This window comes from Lampetra fluviatilis, chromosome 12, assembly GCF_964198595.1.
Source record: "Lampetra fluviatilis chromosome 12, kcLamFluv1.1, whole genome shotgun sequence".
NCBI classification, from domain to species: Eukaryota; Metazoa; Chordata; class Hyperoartia; order Petromyzontiformes; family Petromyzontidae; genus Lampetra; species Lampetra fluviatilis.
Window position 1 is genome coordinate 15,358,330 of NC_136286.1, and position 19,843 is coordinate 15,378,172.

At 53.3% G+C, this 19,843-nt stretch overlaps 4 protein-coding genes across 8 annotated transcripts in view; 2 read left to right on the forward strand and 2 right to left on the reverse strand.

The window, feature by feature from the left end:
* Positions 1 to 4,253, forward strand: part of FAM193A (family with sequence similarity 193 member A) — a 50,435-nt gene extending 46,182 nt beyond the window's left edge. For both annotated transcript variants that reach the window (XM_078861771.1, XM_078861772.1), the window contains 3 exons: positions 285 to 1,668; positions 2,705 to 2,786; positions 3,400 to 4,253. In XM_078861771.1, coding sequence (XP_078717897.1) covers positions 285 to 1,668; positions 2,705 to 2,786; positions 3,400 to 3,493 — 1,560 coding nt within the window. In that variant the 3' untranslated portion in view covers positions 3,494 to 4,253. The remainder of the gene's footprint in view (positions 1 to 284; positions 1,669 to 2,704; positions 2,787 to 3,399) is intronic.
* A 1,768-nt stretch (positions 4,254 to 6,021) lies between these two features.
* Positions 6,022 to 9,779, reverse strand: RNASEH2C (ribonuclease H2 subunit C). 4 transcript variants are annotated; one of them, XM_078861776.1, is made up of 5 exons: positions 9,256 to 9,779; positions 7,552 to 7,678; positions 7,471 to 7,479; positions 6,749 to 6,877; positions 6,022 to 6,108 (listed from the first exon to the last, which is right to left on the reverse strand). In XM_078861776.1, the coding sequence occupies exons 1-5, from the start codon at positions 9,419 to 9,421 to the stop codon at positions 6,036 to 6,038; spliced, it is 504 nt and encodes a 167-aa protein (XP_078717902.1). In that variant the 5' UTR covers positions 9,422 to 9,779; the 3' UTR covers positions 6,022 to 6,035. The 4 variants fall into 4 exon arrangements, with proteins under 4 accessions (XP_078717902.1, XP_078717901.1, XP_078717900.1 ...); XM_078861775.1 differs by having other exon boundaries at positions 7,471 to 7,482; XM_078861774.1 differs by having other exon boundaries at positions 7,471 to 7,485.
* Positions 9,780 to 9,904: 125 nt separating this feature from the next.
* On the forward strand, positions 9,905 to 15,120 carry SMNDC1 (survival motor neuron domain containing 1). The gene is made up of 6 exons (XM_078861773.1): positions 9,905 to 10,002; positions 11,943 to 12,062; positions 12,626 to 12,771; positions 12,946 to 13,113; positions 13,868 to 14,021; positions 14,864 to 15,120. Exons 2-6 carry the CDS (start codon positions 11,943 to 11,945, stop codon positions 14,999 to 15,001), a joined length of 726 nt encoding a protein of 241 aa, XP_078717899.1. The 5' UTR covers positions 9,905 to 10,002; the 3' UTR covers positions 15,002 to 15,120.
* A 2,072-nt stretch (positions 15,121 to 17,192) lies between these two features.
* CFAP99 (cilia and flagella associated protein 99) overlaps positions 17,193 to 19,843 on the reverse strand; it is a 14,388-nt gene continuing 11,737 nt past the window's right edge. Inside the window, exons 13-15 of the mRNA XM_078861848.1 lie at positions 19,378 to 19,583; positions 18,538 to 18,715; positions 17,193 to 18,016 (exon numbers count right to left, since the gene is read on the reverse strand). Coding sequence (XP_078717974.1) covers positions 17,840 to 18,016; positions 18,538 to 18,715; positions 19,378 to 19,583 — 561 coding nt within the window. The 3' untranslated portion in view covers positions 17,193 to 17,839. The remainder of the gene's footprint in view (positions 18,017 to 18,537; positions 18,716 to 19,377; positions 19,584 to 19,843) is intronic.

Genomic DNA, 19,843 nt, shown 5'->3' on the forward strand with positions numbered 1-19,843 from the left:
AGGCCCGCCCCCTCCCCTACCGCTCGCTTTCACAGCCACCCACGTGCTGTTCCTGTCGTCTGGGAATACATTCCGATAATACCCGTGTGCCAAAGGAAATGAGCTGCCAGACGGTGGTGATCGTCGGCCATGATCTGTCCACCGCTGGATGAAGGCCCCCTCCGTAGGCCGTCGCCATCTCTTGCGGCCTTGCGATGCGTCGATCCATCCAGCTCATGAATGCCGTTTATATCGCACGAGTCCGTACTGAGCGTGTCGTATGTTGCCTTGTGCGTGTCTTGTAGATGGAAGAACGAGCCAAGCAAGAGACGGAGCTGAAGGAGCGTGGGGATCAGGAGCAGCTGCAGCAGGAGGCTGTGGTGGAGGAGGATGCCCAGCAGACAAGAAGCACACTCCAGCGCACGGAGAGCAAGCTCAGCGCGGGACAGCCGGAGCCCGCCAGGCTCCCCGGCACGAGCAGGCCTCCCTCACACTTCAGCACGGAGAGGCCCGCCAGGCCGCCCGGCGTTCAAGCGGACTCGCTGCTTCAGAACTGCACCCTGGCTAGCACGGTTAGCAACATGCACACAGCTCAGGCTACGAAATTTACTCATTCGGCGGCCACCGGTGACTTGTCCGAGTCCAAAGATGCACGGTCAACTACAGCAATTAGAAAGGCAGACCCATTGCTGGCCCCTAGCTATGAGAAGAACAGCAGCGGCGCGTCGGTGATAAAGACTTCAGATGCGGAGCCTCAGACTTTTTTAGAATCCGTCAAAAGATGCACGTTCGCGCACGAGGAGAGAGCACGTGGTACTCACGATCAAAAACCTGCAGAGTTGGGAAAGCGGCAGCACAAGCAGAATGCAGTGGAGTCCAAACAAGAAATCGTAAACAAACATAGTCTGGCATCTGACCACAGAAGACTTCAAAGGGAAATGAACTGCACAAAGATATCCGATTCTACATTGGTAGGAGAACCATCTTGTACATTACAGAAGCACGACGTTCACCATCGGGAGCAGCAGGTTTCTCCGCCTGCAGTGCCTGATCATCCCAAAGTCAAAAGGTCTGAACTCGCTCCACTAAGAGGCAAGCCGACTGCTGACACGCCGCAGCCGAAGGGAAGAGCAGTTGAATGCCCCGTCGCGAAGAGCTCGTGTCAGCACGCGAGCTACTCCATGCCGGACGCTCTGCAGCCCAAGGGCAAGGCCTCGGAGCTCCATGCCAAATCAAAGGGGGCAGCGGAGGTGCAGCGCAGCAAGGGAACAACAGAGCCCCTAGTCTGTCAACAGAATGGCAAAGTGACTGGCTCCCCCCACAATGAGAAGTTTGCACTCGCTTCATTGCAGACCAATGAAAAACTTGAATCGACCACGCGCAAAGCAAGTGGCACGTCGGAGAACGGATCGCAGAAGAGCGGCAGCGGCAACACGGCGGGCGTTGCGCAAGGACTGAATGGCAAGATGGAAAACGCACCCCTGCAGACTTACAACAAGATAGAGCAGCACGCTCCCTGCAAGGCGAGCGGCCAAGAAGGGCCGCGCGGGCCGCACTGCGAGCCCCAGACGCACGGGGCGGACGAGCAGCACTCGCCGGAGATGAATGGCAAAGCAGACTCCCCTCAGCCCAAGAACAAGAGCAAGAAGAACAAGAAAAAGAAGTCTGAGAAGCTCAACCCTTCCATCGGTGAGCAGCGCCACATGGAATCTGCTTTCAAGCGTTTCTCACAGGCACTCTGCTTCCACGTTTATACAATTGATGTTTCATTTAATGATGAAGGTGCTCAATTTTATGATTTGTGAATTGATGTTTTGGTCAGGCCACGTTAATTATTTCACCGCATTTGTGCTGGTGATTCGTTGCGTGTAACAAGTGAGATCCTGTTCCTTCATTACTGCCCGACTCGGGAATTCCCTCCGCCAAAATACCTTATCCCAAGTTCTTATAAGCTTGCTAAATTCAACAAGTGCGTTAACTTTTCTTTTTCACACCTTCCATGGTGGTGTTCATTGCGGGTCACTTGGCATTTTGGGCCTGTGCTCCACAACTATAGGTTAAAAAGACGAACGTTAAATTGGTTGAACGTTCAGATGTCGTCGCGATTGTGTGGATGTGTGCGTGGTTTCCCATGCCACGATGCCCCACGCGATGCTGCGCGCCACCCACGAAGTGCCCGTGGGGGAGGGGGCTCCACCGGAGCAGGGGACGCTGATTGGGGTGGCCGTGTGGCAGCCTCTTGGTGCAGTCGTCGATGTGGAAGTGGCCGCGTTCCCCGGCGAGAGCTCCCACCTGCGTCCCGTCAAGTCGCCGCCACCGCGGAGGGCGAGGGGGTTTTGACCCTGGCGCAGGAATAACCCTGGCTGGTGGCATTGGCAGTTTTGTGTGACCGTTCATGGGGGGGGTGGGGGAGGACCCCCTACAGCTTCCGTGGTCCTCTTGGGGGATCCGTGGGCCTCGGGGTGAGGTCCCCTGTTTTAGATTATGATTCTTATTTGTAGCCCCATCCCTCAACTTCACTTAAGTTAGAATCGGAATCCTTATATTGGAGGAATCCGATGTACGGTAGGAGCGGGTCAGCAGGTTACAACAATAAAGTTAACATGTGAATCTTGTTCAGGAATTACCTGTGCTGTGTTTATATTTTTCAGATGATGTGTTTCTTCCAAAAGACGTGTGAATCTTGTTGAGGAATTACCCTGATAACTGTGTTTATATTTTTCAGATGATGTGTTTCTTCCAAAAGACATTGATTTGAATAATGGAGATCTGGACGAAACCGAGCGCGAGGTGGAGCGATTTAAAAGGTAACGTTCTAAGTAAAGATGGAATCATTGATTATGCTCAGACTGGAGTCCATTTACATGTGTTCTTGTGGGTTAATAAATTGCTGTCACAACGGGAAAGTCATGTAACAGTGCATTGATTAAAATCGGTACTTATGCAAGATGTTAAGTTATAGGAAAATGTTACCGTTGGGTCAATGGGACGTGGTGGACAGTTAAATGTCGATTGACTAATGCTGTATCTCACCGCGTGACACTTTGTGCCGTGTTTCCAAATCAGCTTTCTGGATCTCGTCCATGAATATGGGATATGGACCATCTAACTTTGCACTTCCTGAAGTAGAAATTTGAAGGGAGTGTATCTGCAGTTGACTCTCAAAGCAATTGAATGGCTAACTGACTTCACACTAAATATCTAAGTTGCTCTTCATTGGACATAAAAATCATCACTTACTGTTTGCTTCTTCTTGGTTCTTTCGGTAAAGTCACGTAGAAGGGAAGTAATAAAATAATAAAAATAAAACATAATATTACTTCCCTTCTACGTGACTTTACCGAAAGAACCAAGAAGATGAATCCCTGCAGTCACGAAGGAAGAGCTGACGCGTTTTTTTTATATAAAACTCTGCTGCAGGTTCTGCATGGATTCTGCTCGACAAAACCGCCAGAAGCTCACTGTCAACTGGTCGAACTTCAACTTGAAGAAGTCTGGGTTTGCTGCTCACTGAACAGGGAGGGGTGGAGTTAGCAGGAGAGATGGTGGTGGCGCAGGCTTGGGCAGGGCCGCCCCACCCAGCCCAGCCGCCCACTGGCTGTGGACCAGCCAGCACTCCCTGCGCGCGTGGGTCATTAAATGTCTCCGGGGTTGCGGTGCGTTGCAGATCTGCGTTATGATTTGACTTGAGCTCTGCCAGCTGCTGTAAAAAAAAACATACTGTAAGTTGTGCTGTTCTTGAAACTGCTTTAACTCTATGCACAGCTGGCCTCTATGCAGTGCAGGGTAGGAGGTGTTTTAGGTCAGTGCTTTTTCAGGGAGCCAGAGGGAGGAGGGTGTTGCCTTCTGGGAGGGTGTGTCCTACATCATTCGCTGGAAGCTGTAACGTTGCTAGGATGCAGACAATAAACGCCTTGCTCGTTACTCCGTATTTGATAGCTTATTGCTTGAGCACCTTCTTTCTTTGAAACGATGCCTGAAAGTGTGAATCGTACTAACTCAATGTTTCTATTCGCTGCTTTGTTAGGGCTGCTTTTACTTGAGTGAAGTTGAAGGGTCCTCATGGGGGCGCTCTCCTAGCCTGCCTGTGGCCTTGGACGTGTGTGTAAGCCGTGTGTAAATCATTTGAGCTGTCGTAGTGTTATAACATTTAGTAGGTTGCAGCATACAAAATACTAAACCTTAAAAAGATCCATATAGTATGTTATTGGATACTTTTTTTAAAGATATTGTACAAATTATTGTAATGTCTTTCGTTTTTGAAAGGAAATACAGTATAGTTATAATGAGTGACGCGTTTTGTTTTTGTCATCTGGAGTGATTCCTTAATCGGTAACTCGTAATCGTCACAAACGAAGTCGAGATATCCCCCCACCCACCATTCGACGTGTGGGCAGCGGCGCGTTGAGGGGCGAGTTGGTTCACGAGACGTCTGGAGGATGGTGATGCGCTCTGCACCGGGTGGAGATGCCTCCGTGGACGGTGGCCATCCATCCAGCCAAAGCATGGCTCCACATACGGGGCGGCAATCCGACTCGGGGCCGCGATGGGGCCCGGCGATAGCGCCTGGCGACAGCGCGTTCACTGCTCATCGCAGAGGCTCAGTTTGAATCCAGCAGCCGTATTTACCGTGACCAACCAGATATAATCTCTTGACGCTCCAGTCCCACACACAACCAGGTCTCAGCTCAAGAACTTAATGAAGTGTGCGTGGTTCAGAACAGGATGTGTCGATCACAAACCTGAGTCGCATCTCGCACCAGCTCAATATTGTTTCGAAATGGACATCTTCAAACGAGATTGCTCGAGTTCAGGATAGCTTGGATGCGATTCCACATTCGTCACGATTTGCTGTCGCTGCTCATGGTGAGCTTGCATCCCTTTCTCTCGCCTTTACATTCATTTCCACTCTTGCTCAATTTTCAAATTTAAATAAATCGGCCCATGGGCTGAGGGCATGTGAAAATTCAACAATTCTGTTCTGCCACACTTGAAATTTTATAAGATGAAAACTTGACCTCCCCACATTCCCTTATCTGCAAATGGGGCTTCTGCAAACCATTGGTCGGGATTTATTGAATAAGCCTTGATGCATCTTTATTTGGGCACAATGACGCCGACAGTCCCAGCCTGAGATCCCAGTTACAAAAGGGTGGTAAAATGCCAATTAAAATGTCATGAAAATTTAAGGAAAACGGCATCAAAAGTCAAATACTATATTAGCAATAAAATATCCCGATTTCATACTCGACTGTCTTCTAAAGCCATGCTAAATTTGGTTTGTCAGACTCCAGGATGAGATCATTAATGCATCGCGTGTATTAATAGCCGGAGTACGATATTTGTCACTCATAGCCAGGTTACACTAGAGGTCGGGGCCTGGTGCAGGGGAAGGTCATGTTAACGTCATCTCAGTGAAACTCTACACGGCGCGTACAGACGGACATTAGTGTGAGCACCTGGGGACTGTCCTCGTCTGGTTTGTGCGTCCGTCAGTAATTCTAATTCCGAGCCCTTTAGTGCTACTGCTGGATGATATCCTCCCCGCAAGGCGTCAGTCACGAGCGTAGCCTGACTATAATTCACGACGCTGGTCCACGTGGGCTGGTGAAGGGGAAACCGGGATGAAGGCCGTGGCTGGGAATCGAATTTGGGCTCGCAGAGCACCCATCCCCTGCTCTGCCCCGCGTGTCCTGCCATCGGCAATGTAACTCTGGAGTGAACGTGTTGATGGTGGTGTGATACCAGACCTGGATCAGGGCTATTACGCACATCCCTTTGGACATGTCACTCGTGTGTCCCAGCCTGCAGAATGAACACGGCTTGACTCTTTATTATTTAAACGTACATTCCATCCATGCACAGTGCAGTGTGAACTGCTGTTGCATGGTCGCACATCGCAAGAAATCCTGTTGCCGACACTCGAATTGGTTTTCCAAGCAGTCCCTACTCAAAGACATTGCCGAATATTAATTTGGTCTTGGAGGCAGTGATCACACACATGCATTGTCAAACTACTGAGATGACACAGGCCTAGACTTTTCCGTTAAATGCTTTTATTGAATAAAAACACCAACTCCCGTCACATGTCCACCGTCGCTAGTCGTCCTCGTCTTCTGATCCATGAATCTGCAACAGACACCATTTGGAAATAATTTTAAACAGATTCCCGTTGCGTCCGTTTGGGTCGCTGAAACAACCAGCAGCATCGCAATCACCATCAGCCAGCATCGCATTTGTGTAAATCCCGAGAAACACACACAGGCTGTGGCCTTGGCACACTGCCGTCAACAGATATCCCACTACGAGCTGAGCCTCAGTGGGTACAAGCACTGTTGAGGTCAGCAAAGGTCACGAACCAATGGGAAGAACGTTCCCCGTGTGGCCCTCCTGCTCACTCACTGAAACAAAAGCGTTGAGGAATATTGCCGATGTGCAATGTCCAGCGATGGATCTGAATGTCAAGAGCACTGTAAAATCCCTCCAGCGGTGTGGCCACCAAGTGGTCCTCGCGGGGAGAAAGACCACGCTGGCCATGACACGCGGCCCCATCCACTCCTCTCGGGGGGGGAATGTGGACGTGTAAGAACACACGGGCCGGTGTGCGTGTCCCTTGCTGCAAAGGGTTCCTTTGAAACGTACCCAATTTCAAAAGTTGCTCTCAATGTGTCATTTCAAAGTTGCTTCGGCTCAAGTCTCACGAGAGCATCCCCGCGTGGTGGTGGTAGTGGTGGTTGTGTGGGTCGCAGGGCGAGCGAAGCGCGGTTACCGCATCGGCCAGTGCAGGCCAGGCCAGGGCCATTGGCAGCGCGTCGTCTCCCGAGGGAGCCGTCTCCAGGTTCCAGTGCGAGATGGCCGAGAAGGCCGAGAAGGCTCGCAGCGCCGTGGCCCTGCGATCCTGCGAGACGAGAAGCGCCATCGTTGGCACGAACCCCCCCCCCCCCCCCCCGCAAGGTGGCACCACGGCACCAAATCTTGGTGCAGCCAAGCCAATCCCCCTTGGAACACGAACCGTGTAATTATTCTACTTAATAAGAGCTGTTTTTGGGCTGTATCGCGAAAATGTCGTTAAACCCGCTACGGCCAATTAATAAGGTCTGTCACGTCAACAGAACATGCCAAGTCGTCACTAGTACAGCACACCGCTTGTGTTGGAGGGCAAATCCACAACATTTACGCGATCTAACCGAAAAACCCTGCCTGTATTGTGGATATTGGCCGCGAAAGCCGACGCGTTCAACTGTAACCGCATCCTGCCTGCTTCAACAACAAAGCATCTGTCTCGTACAGTTCACTATACGGAGCCGAGATTCCTATCGACTGCAACCACTAAACGCGTGGTGCCCACAAGACGATAGCCACGGGAGCGATGGCTCTTGCTGGCACCACGTCCTCACAGAGTGAACAGCCGCAACGACCCCACAGGGCACGGGCTGTGCCAGCCCATGGGGGTCCTCCTCCAGGCAGAGCCGCGGGATGCCCCAAACGCACGGCGGTGTGGTGGTGGTGGTGGCGGCGGCGGTGGTGGTGGTGGCTGTGGTGGTGGTGGCTGTGGTGGCGGTAGCAGTGGCTGTGGTGGTGACCTCGTGGCGCAATGAGGTCCCCGCTGACTCCTCGCGCACCACCACGCCCGAGTAGCCTGGGGGCAGCGGCACGGCGCGGCCCTTCAGCTCCCGACCGCGGAACGACGTCGCGAGTTCTGCCGAGTAGAGCGGTGGCACAGCGACAGCAGCAGCGACGTCTACACCGCACGTCCACGCCAGATGTCCCCCCACCACGTCTCCCCCCCCCCCCCACGTCTCCCCCCCCCCCCCCCGCGTCTCCCCCCCCCCCCGCGTCTCCCCCCCCTCCCACGTCTCCCCCCCCCCTCCCACGTCTCCCCCCCCCTCCCACGTCTCCCCCCCCCTCCCACGTCTCCCCCCCCCCCCACGTCTCCCCCCCCCTCCCACGTCTCCCCCCCCCCTCCCACGTCTCCCCCCCCCCACGTCTCCCCCCCCTCCCACGTCTCCCCCCCCCTCCCACGTCTCCCCCCCCCCTCCCACGTCTCCCCCCCCCCTCCCACGTCTCCCCCCCCCCTCCCACGTCTCCCCCCCTCCCACGTCTCCCCCCCTCCCACGTCTCCCCCCCCCCCACGTCTCCCCCCCCCTCCCACGTCTCCCCCCCCCCTCCCACGTCTCCCCCCTCCCCTCCCACGTCTCCCCCCCCCTCCCACGTCTCCCCCCCCTCCCACGTCTCCCCCCTCCCCTCCCACGTCTCCCCCCCCCTCCCACGTCTCCCCCCACTCCCACGTCTCCCCCCCCCCCACGTCTCCCCCCCCACGTCTCCCCCCCCCCTCCCACGTCTCCCCCCCCCCCCTCCCACGTCTCCCCCCCCTCCCACGTCTCCCCCCCTCCCACGTCTCCCCCCCCCTCCCACGTCTCCCCCCCCCTCCCACGTCTCCCCCCCCTCCCACGTCTCCCCCCCCCCCTCCCACGTCTCCCCCCCCTCTCCCACGTCTCCCCCCCCCCTCCCACGTCTCCCCCCCCCTCCCACGTCTCCCCTCCCCCTCCCACGTCTCCCCCCCCCCCTCCCACGTCCCCCCCCCCTCCCACGTCTCCCCCCCCTCCCACGTCTCCCCCCCCCATCCCACGTCTCCCCCCCCTCCCACGTCTCCCCCCCCCCTCCCACGTCTCCCCCCCCCCCTCCCACGTCTCCCCCCCCCCTCCCACGTCTCCCCCCCCCCTCCCACGTCTCCCCCCCCCCTCCCACGTCTCCCCCCCCCCCCTCCCACGTCTCCCCCCTCCCACGTCTCCCCCCCCCTCCCACGTCTCCCCCCCCCCCCTCCCACGTCTCCCCCCCCCCTCCCACGTCTCCCCCCCCTCCCACGTCTCCCCCCCCCTCCCACGTCTCCCCCCCCCCTCCCACGTCTCCCCCCCCTTCCCACGTCCCCCCCCCCCTCCCACGTCCCCCCCCCCCCTCCCACGTCCCCCCCCCCTCCCACGTCCCCCCCCCCTCCCACGTCCCCCCCCCCCTCCCACGTCCCCCTCCCACGTCCCCCTCCCACGTCCCCCCCCCCCTCCCACGTCCCCCCCCCCCCTCCCACGTCCCCCCCCCCCCTCCCACGTCCCCCCCCCCCTCCCACGTCCCCCCCCCCCTCCCACGTCCCCCCCCCCCTCCCACGTCCCCCCCCCCCTCCCACGTCCCCCCCCCCTCCCACGTCTCCCCCCCCTCCCACGTCTCCCCCGTTCCACCCCCCCCCCGTCTCCCTCCACACGTGGAGGTGGCCGGGCCCCTCACCGCCGCCGTCTCCCGTGCGCACGGCCGGGCTGAAGAAGGCGGCGACGCGTGCGGGCCCCGTGCGGTGCACGCGGCACGGCAGGCGGTGCACGGCTCCCCGCGCGGGGTCGCTCTGCGCCTCGCGTCTCGCCTCCGCCAGCGAGGCGCGGCCCAGCGCCACGGACATGGCCCCCTAGACTCCCCGAGAGCGCTGGAGGGGTCCTCGCTCCTCGTTCCCGCCAGCCCCGCGCGTCACGTGCTCGCGCTCCTCGGCTCGCTATTGGCCAACGACGCCAAGCCAGGGGCGGAGCGCGAGTTCGTAGCCAATCACAGAGGAGCTCTCCCGCATTGTTCTCGGGAGCGTCCGTGCCAGCTCAGAGGGTTTCACTTCATCATTACGCGGCGTGGACAACTTGCTACGGCGTGATATTTGTTGATATCTTAGATGTATATATGTATGTTCAGAAGCGACACTCGTTGAAGATGTATCAATCAAAATATCAATCGGCGCTCACGCCACGCGGAGCTCACGCGGCAGCCCTCCCCACTCGGTGCCAACCGCCAATCAACGTTGGCAGCGCGCGCGTGCGTCACGTGACTCGAGCGACCCCTCCCCGCACCCACGAGCCGGGCAACGTCATCGGCGTAGCAGACATGACGTCATGTATGACGTCATGTTTCACGTCATGTCTCGTTACCAGGCCCCGCACGTGACGTCACCCGCAGGCCGCCAAGTCTCGCCTCTCCCGGAGTCTCTCCGCGCTCACGGTGAGGATGGCGCCGGAGGAGACGGGGACGAGATCCGCGCCGCTTTGCGCTCTCGCCGGGGAACTGGGCGCGAGTCGGGGCCGCGGGCGGGGGGCCCGGAGTGAGGAGCGCGGAGTGGCGCGAACCCCTGCGACCTGGGCCTTAGAGCCCGAGGTCCTGGGCCGCGCATCCTCGGCCTCGCCTTGACCGCGCTGCCGCGGAATGCGCGGGGCGCTCGGCCGAGAGATCGAGACTAGCGGGGGGGGCGCGGCCGGCTCCATAGAACTCGTAGAGAGTGACATTCGCGCCGAGTCTGGCTCCTCTCTGCCTCGCCGCCTCTGTGCCGACTTCCGCGCCTTCCGCGCAGCGCTGGGGTTCGTCTGCCCCGCGTCCCGCTGATCGTGCGGCCCCGGGGCGCTGACGACGCGTTGTGCGTACGGCGTGAAGGCCTCGGTCTCTTACTGTACGGCACTCGCCTTCGTCGACTCTAAAGACCCCCCGTGTAGCCTTCACAAACTGTAGGGGCAAGTGCTGTTAGCGAGTAGCAGCACCTACGAAGGCCGGCACGGCACGGCACGCGAGGGGGTGGGTGGCCAACACCACGCCCGGCCGCCTTTGACTTCCGAATGGCGATGTTTACACATTGTACCAGGTACTCGTTTGAGGCTGAGTCGGCCTAGGGGAGGCCCAGGACTGGTTCAGTTAACCGTCCTAATGCCGGGTTCGTAGCGCAGCGCGCTAACGAACGTTGGGCTACGTACGGTGCGAAAGAAGTTCAACATACACAGCCAAGACACTGCCTACTCACCCGCTTACCAACTCACCCATCCACACAATCCACCTGTCAGCCTCTCAACCTCTTCACCTCTTCACCATCCTCCCAACCTCTTCACCATCCTCCTCCCAACCTCTTCACCGCAGAATCTCTTCGCCGCCTCCCCCCACGTGTTGCTCGCCGTCTCTGTGTGGCGCTCATGCAGCGCCGGTCTCAAGGGAAGCGTTCGAGGAGTAGGCAATGTTTCATTACAACTTGTGTTACAACTTGTATTATAACTTGTGTGTGTGTGTGTTATTTAGGTTTGTGTCTCTTCTATTTTGACGACGTGTGCCTTAATGTGGTGTTTTGAGCGTTGGGTTACAAATAAAAGTGACAAAACCGTGGTGTTTTTGTGGGACAAATGAACAGATGAGGAATGATGAATTGGTTATGGATGCTGGCTCGTGTGTTTATTCAGGATGCTCATTTTGTAGGTAATGCAATTTCATTTTCTATATATGTTGGCATTCTCGATTATTTATAACTGGCCAAGCTTTCAGCAAAGTTAGTCAAGTCTTTAAACATCTTTCATTCACGTTTTGAATTGTATTTATGTACTCTAACGCTATAAGTTAATGTTTTAATAGGTTTTAAACATTTTAATGTATGTAATTAGGCATTTGGGATATCTCATTCAATTGATTTTTTATTATTGTTGTTACATCATATTGAAAGTCTAATTTAGTAATTATAAGGTAATAAACCTGTGTGTGGGACATTTAATAGGATCAGGAGTTGCGTGTTTGTAATTTAACATCTTTATCGCAATCGTGTGGTTGCAGTGGTGTTGCCTTCTGTATTGCATGCACGAGGTCACGCTAACACACACGGTTTGCCCCGTATTATTGTACAGAGAAATTTAGTTTTCAGGTCCATACGGCTTACAGCCGTTTCAATACTGGTCTATTTGTGTTTGTGTTTCTCCCTTGTGATGGGACTTTGTAGGATGACCGTTGAGATTTCTAAGGGCACGGGGTGACCAATAATGTCTGAATTGGTCTGTGATAAGGTAGGCAACTGATAAGGGGTGGACAGGTATGAATAAGCAGACTTGAGCAACCCTTTTGTGTGTGCTGTAGAGTTTTCACTATGACGCGAGCTGAGAGAAACCGCCATAATGATGAGGAGCGTGCTCTGTGTGCAGATGGCCGAGGACCTGCCTACTCAGTTGAGCAACTACAAGGTGCAGCTTCAGCAGGTGGAGGCAGCACTCACTGCCGACCCCAACAATCAGGACCTGCTCAAGCTCAAGAAGGATCTGCAGGTAACATTGCACACCGCCTTCTACAGTGGGGGTCACGGGAGGAAAAACCCTGCGCTCGTGACAATAAACACATTGTCATGGAGCATAGCGACAAGACGTCTCTACACAAGCTTCCAGCACCCTCGTTTGATTTGTGCTGCTTTTTATCAGTGGAATGATTACGACAGCCCACACCACAATTTCACTGCAAATCCCCATTGGAAGTCTAAATCCATCTTCGTATGGAATGAACTCGCTACATTCTCCATTTTTCAGCACTAAAGACACCTAAAACCCGCCACTCTAAGGTGGATATTTTTAAATTTCACTTTGGCGTTTACATGGGGGACCTTTGTTTCCCCTCCGAGAAGCCCTCCCTAGAGGTTCACGGATGTTACGGCGGCCTTTTGAAAGTTTCTCTCTCAACACTTCCCCTTTGTGACGTGCACTTTTGAAGCATCACTTGACAGAGTTTACACTTGCAATTGTGCCGAACGTCTCGGACTTGCGGCGAGGCACAGCTTGTGTTGCGTGATTCTTGGTGCGGGACCTCAAGGCCCCTGCCGTGTTCCCCCGCGCCGCAGGAGGTGATCGACCTCACGCAGGACCTGCTGACGACACAGACGAGTGAGAGCTCCGCCAGCGCTGCCGAGCGCGAGCCGGGCCGCAGCCAGGCGCCCTCCTGGGCCGTGGGAGACCACTGCCTTGCCACGTGGAACGAGGACGGACAGTATGTGCACGCGCCACCGTGCCACTCACCCCCGTGCTATTCACCTCCGTGCCACATATCTTTGTAACATTCGCTGCCATGATGCTGGATGTGAGTTGTGGTGAAAGTGAGCATGAGATCACCGGTTGAGACATTGATCTGAACGACGCTGCCCGTCGCGTGCGCTGCGTCAAGGTGGTACGAGGCGGAGATCGAGGAGGTGAACGTGGATGGCGGCACGGTGGCCGTGACGTTTGCGGGCTACGGCAACACGGAGGTGGTGCCCATGCACTCGCTGAAACCGGTGGAGCAGGAGCGCCAGCTGAGCCACGAGCTCGACACGGGAAATAAGCCCAAGTCAAAGTAAGGGCTCTGCCACCCTCTCACCGTTATCACCCTGGTCTTGGATCAAATGCAGCGAACCTCCGAGTTGATGAAAAGGTTGATCAGAAGAAACGATGACTCCGGAAGACGCGTCTGTGAGGCCGTGACCCGTGGTTGTCAAGTGACCTTGTGTTGAACGACTGCAAGTAAATGTGTATGCTACAGCTGCATTTGCTACTTTGTCTTTACTGTCATCAGTTCTTAGTGGTTTAGAATATTGTTGGATATTTTACAGACTTTTATCATATTTTTGCTTTATCTTATGATCCTTAGGAAGTAATTCCAAATATCAATTTTAAACTCATCGGCTAAGTTATGTTGTAAATCACTTATAGATGTATGCACGTGTTGTTAGACATTAGAATATGGCTTGCTGGAAAGACTGAAAATGTTGCCAAAACGATATAGTCAAACATGGCGTACCTTTGTGTTGTACATTGCCCACTTAGTGACTCATTCATGGCTCCGTTATCATTTCGGTCGCATCAGGGAGGTTCTGTAGGAATGATAGGATCAAACAAACGTTCCAACTCTGAGAGAGCTTGGCTTACTAACGTCCATGTGCATCTCCTGATATTTACTCTAACTTGGCTTTGGTAATTTAAAGTGACGCTTTTCCTTCTTGCTACCAAAAACATGCTCACCACGTGCTGCTTGCTGAATGTGCTGCTGCAAGAGCGGACTGGTTGGGTGCTGAGTGCTGTGCTGGCTATGTGCGCTGTGTCCGCTGCAGAAAGGAGCTGCTGGCTCAACAGAGAGAGTACAAGAAGAAGAAAGCCCTCAAAAAAGCGCAAAGGATGAAGGACATGGAGACAGAGAGGGAATCACAGAAGAGCAAATGGCAAGACTTCAACAACAAAGCCTACTGCAAAACAAAGAAAGGCCACGTGAGTGCTGTTATCACAAGCACTCTTTAACTGGAATCATAATTCACATTTGCTTCATTCATTAGTTGACAGTTATTTACCTGCTAGATTTGAAGGGGTTATTTTGATCGTGATCGCGTTTGTACTGTTATCTACATGTAGCAGTGCAGTGGGGAAACATCTTAATTTACAGAAGCGGCCACGGTGGAAAGAGGCGCACGCCTTACCCCACATTGCCACAATTAAGAGTGAACGAAAACGCCCTTTCATTTAGGCGTCACTACGTGCTCGCGTGCTACTCGCTGCCAGACTCTTCCCTTTGTCAACTTTACCATTCACCTTCTCGGCCAAATGTATTTTTGTATGAACAGGGAAGCGATGAGGGAAATTCATTCGTTTTTGTGTCAGGATTTGGCACACATCGCCTGAGTTTTGTTTCGTTTTCTATTTCAAATAAAATAAAATTATATATTGATATAAAACAGGAAAGATAAAATAGAGCACTCGATACCCGATTGTGAGAACAAAAGTTGAATGGGCAGTCTTGAGTAGTGAATGAGATAATTCATCATTGATTTTTGGATGAGGCCACTTAATTAATATACCAACCGACAAATTCAATTGTTGCGCACAGATGTTTAACGTGCCAGTTATTGTTGTTTCAGCTCACCGGTAAGATGAACACTTCTCACAATTAAATTTAGCAGATAAGACGTTTCACTTGCAACTGCATGAAGCATCCTCAGGCCCTGAAACCCAGCCAGATCATGCAATGGCTGAACCCAGCCATCGGTTATGAATAGCGATTGACAGGCTTGTGCTCCATGTGCTCGGCCCCGTGCTGCCCTTTGCGGTGTTTGCAGGTGAAGAAGAGCATATTCGCTTCCCCGGAGAGCGTGAACGGCCGTGTGGGTGTGGGCACCTGTGGAATCGCCGACAAGCCCATGACGCAGTTCCAGGACGCGGCCAAGTACAACGTGCGGCATTACATGCCCCAGTGAGCCGCCGCCGAGCTCCCTGCTGTCGTGGCGGCAGCGGCGGCGGCGACGACGGAAGCAGCAGTGGCGGCAGCGCCCCCCCCCCCCCCCACGGCCTGTGCTCGCTCTTTTGGGCAGAGCGCTCTACAAAGAACTGTCCAGCGGGGTGGGGCACTGTTTTTTTTTATAAACATCTACGTTATTGTATGTAACTGTAAAAAGCCCGGGGGATGTGTTGAGTGTTGGATGCGGTGGCCTACTATAATCGTTATTGATGTAATTTTTTTCAGTGTTGTGGAATCCCAAACTGAAGCTCTAACACCTTCGGTACCAATTTCTAACGAAGGTGGCAGCTATTTGTTACACTGCTTGTTCGTGTAATGTCACAACCGGTTCTGATAACATTGATGCGTGGCTCTGGGGCGATCACTCCGCATTTAAGCCACTTGCTGTGTGAAACGTACAAGCAGCGGAATTTCTGTAATATATCCATTTTATACATTGTTCACTCTTAAACAGTACATCCTCAAATCGTCATGCTTATTACAGGCATTATTTTCTTTATTGTAGAAACATTATTTTTTGTTAGTATTAATAGATCCTAAGCGTTGTTTTTTTTTGACAGTGTTCTTTGCAAAACATTGTCGCATGGTTGTTAAAACACCGGTAACGGAGGAAGCACGGTGTTCATCATGTCTGCTGCACAAGGAGCCGCCTGCCTCCAGTCCAATTGACAAACTCGAGAATTAATTTGTATGCCTCAGCCTCGAAGGAACATCATGTGGTGGAAGACAGCTGTCATGGTTGGGGTAATAAACATTGCCAGGATGTCCGTCGTGAAGTCTACTCATGAATTGTTGATTTTTGGCTGCCTTCGAACTGGATAGGTGGCACGGTGTCAGCGCTACCATGCAGCGCACGGCTGGATTGACAGCTCTTTCATGTGTGCAGTTTTTACAATCTCCAAAGTCAAAGGCGCATGCGTGCTGCCTCCAGACATTGACTGTTTGTTAAATACTTATATTTAATTCATACATTGTGAGAATTGTCATGAAGCCACCCGTTACCGTTGATTAAAAAAAGTGATCCATGTTCTTACGTGGATTGATCCTATGAACGTGTGTCACTGGTGTCTCTGATGTTCTCTGAATTCGCACTCATCTTGATGTCATCATACCGATAGGAACTAAATGGAGGTTGGGAAACGAGGATTGTGTCTGTGGCAGCCTTGCCGTCGGATTCATTTTACCAAGCAAGTGCGTGTTCTGGACGTGGGTGTTGTGCGTCTGGAAACGGTGCAGCACACGGCTCACTCTGGGCTGTCTGCACTTGGTTTTTGAGACCTGAGCTCATTGATGTGTTCTTCTGTTTACACAAAGCCCTGGTCCCACACTTGTAATGTGTCAGGATTATCAAGGTACTAAAGTGAGCAAATGTTTTACTCAGCTTGTGATATCAATCATTGCCACTGTAACCAGCTTAGTGCCATTGTGGTCTCCTTACAAGGGGGCTGTTTAAACTCGTACTTTCTTAATGCTTATTTTATAAATGTATATGCGTGTAACGTCAGGGTACTTGATGTGGACGTTGCTGTGGCCGACGGTGGCCACATTAAGAACGATGTCCCAGGCTCTTTAACGTGCGCGCAACAGCAGCAGGCTGCGTGCTTTGGTAATGTTGCACAGACATGAGTGGGCAGTGGTGGAAATTAAGCCATGTGCTTGTAGTACTCCGTACGTTCATCAGAGGGTGATGTAACCCGGTACGATATCTTTTTACACGAGTTGTGTGGTTGCACTTTCTCCCAGGGGGTTCTGTGTAAATCGTCAATGGCCACCTCCCTCTTGCTGCCTGCGTGATCTTGTCGCTCTCTCGAACAGCTTCACTCGTCTTTCGTTCTCCAATTTCTCATCGTTTCCTGATCGTTTTGCAGAGTTGTGTGTAGTCAATCCTCAGTTTTGCATCTCTCTTTATATTTCTCCTCTTCCTCAACATGTTTTCAATTTGCTTTCAAAAATTTGCCTCGCTTTGAAAGCCCTGTGCATTGCTGTGCTAGTCAATTCATTGCAGTGGCAACGTCCATCTGGTTGAACCGCTCGGCATGTTAATGCTGCTTCCCTGATCAACAGCATAAAGACCCAACAGAGGGAACCATAAGAATGTATTAACAAATATTTTTTTTTATTGAACAACACGGTAATAATCACATTCACAGTAATGACAACCATGTAAACCGCATATAGAGTTTTAGGAAACGTATTATACTAGAGTTACACTAGTAGTTCTGTTGCAATGTGAACACATTCATAAGCATGTCCGGTGGTCGCTGTTATGATTATTGCATAGGTATTTGGGATACCAGCTTTGTTTTATTAGACAACAGAAGCTGAAATGAGGCAAAAGAACACACTGAAATCCCGCATGACAATTGGATTCCATGCTACGTATGGCAACTGATCGACACCTGTCTTAAAGACTGCTTTGTTCCATAGCTACTGTCACACACACTTTGAGCAGCTACTCTCAAGCAGCGACACACCTGCAGTTCATTGGTGTGGTGTTGGTGGATCGCACATGCAACCTGCATGCCTATGAGGTGGAAAGTAGATGACGGTACAGCAAATAATTTGCTGACCTATGCAGTTTTCTCCTAATGTTATCCTCTTGGCTACGTGGGCCTTCTGCAGATAACCCATTGCTTTCCACGTGAAAAACATTAAGGAACTGGCGAAACATGCTCATGCAGGGCCCACCAGAATGTCTTGAGACTCACCAAGGCTTCCCTGATTGAGGACACTCAGATTTGTTTTCCCTTAAGAACGCCATTTGTGTTTTAGCAACGCACCACACACTGGTGGCCGCTCACACGGTGCTGATCTTCTCTTGAGTGCGGGTGATGCAGGCAGCGTTGGCGCCCACCCGGGCTGCCTGGTACACGCCTTGCTTGTGGTCCACCTGTTTGTCGGCCGCCCCCTGCGTCAGGAGCTGGGCCTGACGCTCCCTGCTCCTCTCCAGCTCCTGCCAGTGCTCCTGCGACTTCTGTAGGCACAAGCGCAGCAGTGGCGTTGGGCCGGTATATAGCCATGCCCCTACTTCTCAGAGCAGCACTATACACGTAGACCACCACTTTCAGAACGTTTTACACTTGGTCAACATTCGCATTTTTAGGGGCAACAACAGTGAACGTGGTCTGCAGGACGATATAAGTTTTGTACCGGGACTTCTACGGTTCCATTTTGCCCGCTGCATGTCCTCCACTCGCTTCATCTTAACGCGATTAAACAGGCAATACATTTGGTAGGTTTCATCTCTTTGCCGACATAGTCTGTATGAACTTATCTGGCTTTAAATTGTTTAATGTCCATTCACGAGAATAGTTTGAGCCAATAACATTCTACAAACCGGCCAGGGGGGTGATGGGGGTGCATAGACCCCCACACCAGAAAAAGTTCCTTCTGCTGAGCAACCCTCCCCCCTCGCCCCTCTCCCCTCGTCGCCGTGACTTGCGAGTCCGCACGCTGCGACGCTGCTCATGCCGTGGAGCGAGCCGTGAGGGTCACCTTGCTTGCCGGCACCGCGGCGGGCACTCCTGGCCCTTCCCGGCCACTCTGCGTCAACCTCTTCCTCTCGGCTCGACGGTCCTCCAGACGCTGAAGGAGGTCGCTCAGCTTGGGGTCGCCCAGGGCGTCTGGAGGGGAGGCCGCGGACGCTTGCTGCCTGGCTCGCTTCTCCTCCAGCCTGCACCCAGAGCCAGCGCAGCGGACTTAATGCGCGTTCGCGCCGCGACGTTCGAAATACAAAACTCGGCACCGTCGCACTCCTGGCTGAAAGTGTTGGTGACGTAAACCCCCTCATCCACGCCACTAATCTCTCTTATGAACACGACATCAATTAGTCCCTGGATGTGTTCCCATCTCTACCAGTGAAGTAGGAGAGATCAGTCTTATGCAACTGTGCCTCTGTGTCCTCTCATTTCCACCTTCAACCTCCCCCTAAAGTCACTTGGACAAAAAATAATCAGATATTGTTTATTATACGAGTATATTAGACTAACATTTATTTCCAAACCTTGGGCCTGATTCGGCAATCAAACAAAACGTGTATGTGGGGAAAGTTCCACTGATAGAAACATTTGTGTACAACAACATTTTGTCCAATAAACACTGCAGGTCACAACATTTCTCCTTTTGCTTCTTCCCTCGCACTGCTCCACTTTGAAATTCCTTTTCCCAAGCCCTTCTCATAACCTTACTCAAGAAGCGTGTTACATCATAGCTATTACATAATATAGCTACTACAGCTCGGATCATGCTGTTTGTGGTGGCCATATGACACGCTGGGCATTGGACCTTTGCTCGCCAACTACGTGGATGCCAAACATCCGCCGTGTCTCTTCTCACCGGAGAGCGGCCGCCTTGCTGTTGGATGCGCGGTGCAGGGAGATCTTGTCCAGGTGCTGCAGCAGGAGCTGCTCCTTGGCCTGCTTCTCCCTGAGGATGTCGTCACGCCGTTCTTCCTTGGCCTTGAGCTGGGCCTCCTTAAGTAGCGCCAGCCGCTCTCTCAGCTCCACCAGCGACATCTCGCTCAGCAGCGCATGCCCTGCCGTCTGCGGCGGTCACGGAGAGCAAAGAAACGGCAGTCGAGACCAGGGAAAGCGGACAACCACAGTAACAACCACAGTAACTAGCACAGTAACTAGCACAGTAACTAGCACAGTAACTAGCACAGGCTCGGCTATTGTCTCTCGGGACTGTTGATGGTCACGGCTCGGCTCTGGCCCAGCAGTCTCGTAACACTCTGGCTCAGTAGTAGTAGGTTTTTACCCTTCAAACTGGTACAAAAACTGACACCTTTATACCCTCCCCC

What these genes read in the sequence shown, in the direction of transcription:
- RNASEH2C (XM_078861774.1), bottom strand. Translation starts at nt 9,421, where the DNA reads ATGTCCGTGGCGCTGGGCCGCGCCTCGCTGGCGGAGGCGAGACGCGAG. An exon ending in GCGCACGGGAGACGGCGGCG is followed by an intron (nt 7,679 to 9,255) that starts GTGAGGGGCCCG and finishes TCTACTCGGCAG; the next exon opens with AACTCGCGACGTCGTTCCGC. An exon ending in GGCCTGCACTGGCCGATGCG is followed by an intron (nt 6,109 to 6,748) that starts GTAACCGCGCTT and finishes TGTCTGTTGCAG; the next exon opens with ATTCATGGATCAGAAGACGA.
- SMNDC1 (XM_078861773.1), top strand. Translation starts at nt 11,943, where the DNA reads ATGGCCGAGGACCTGCCTACTCAGTTGAGCAACTACAAGGTGCAGCTT. An exon ending in AGCTCAAGAAGGATCTGCAG is followed by an intron (nt 12,063 to 12,625) that starts GTAACATTGCAC and finishes CCCGCGCCGCAG; the next exon opens with GAGGTGATCGACCTCACGCA. An exon ending in ACGTGGAACGAGGACGGACA is followed by an intron (nt 12,772 to 12,945) that starts GTATGTGCACGC and finishes CGCTGCGTCAAG; the next exon opens with GTGGTACGAGGCGGAGATCG.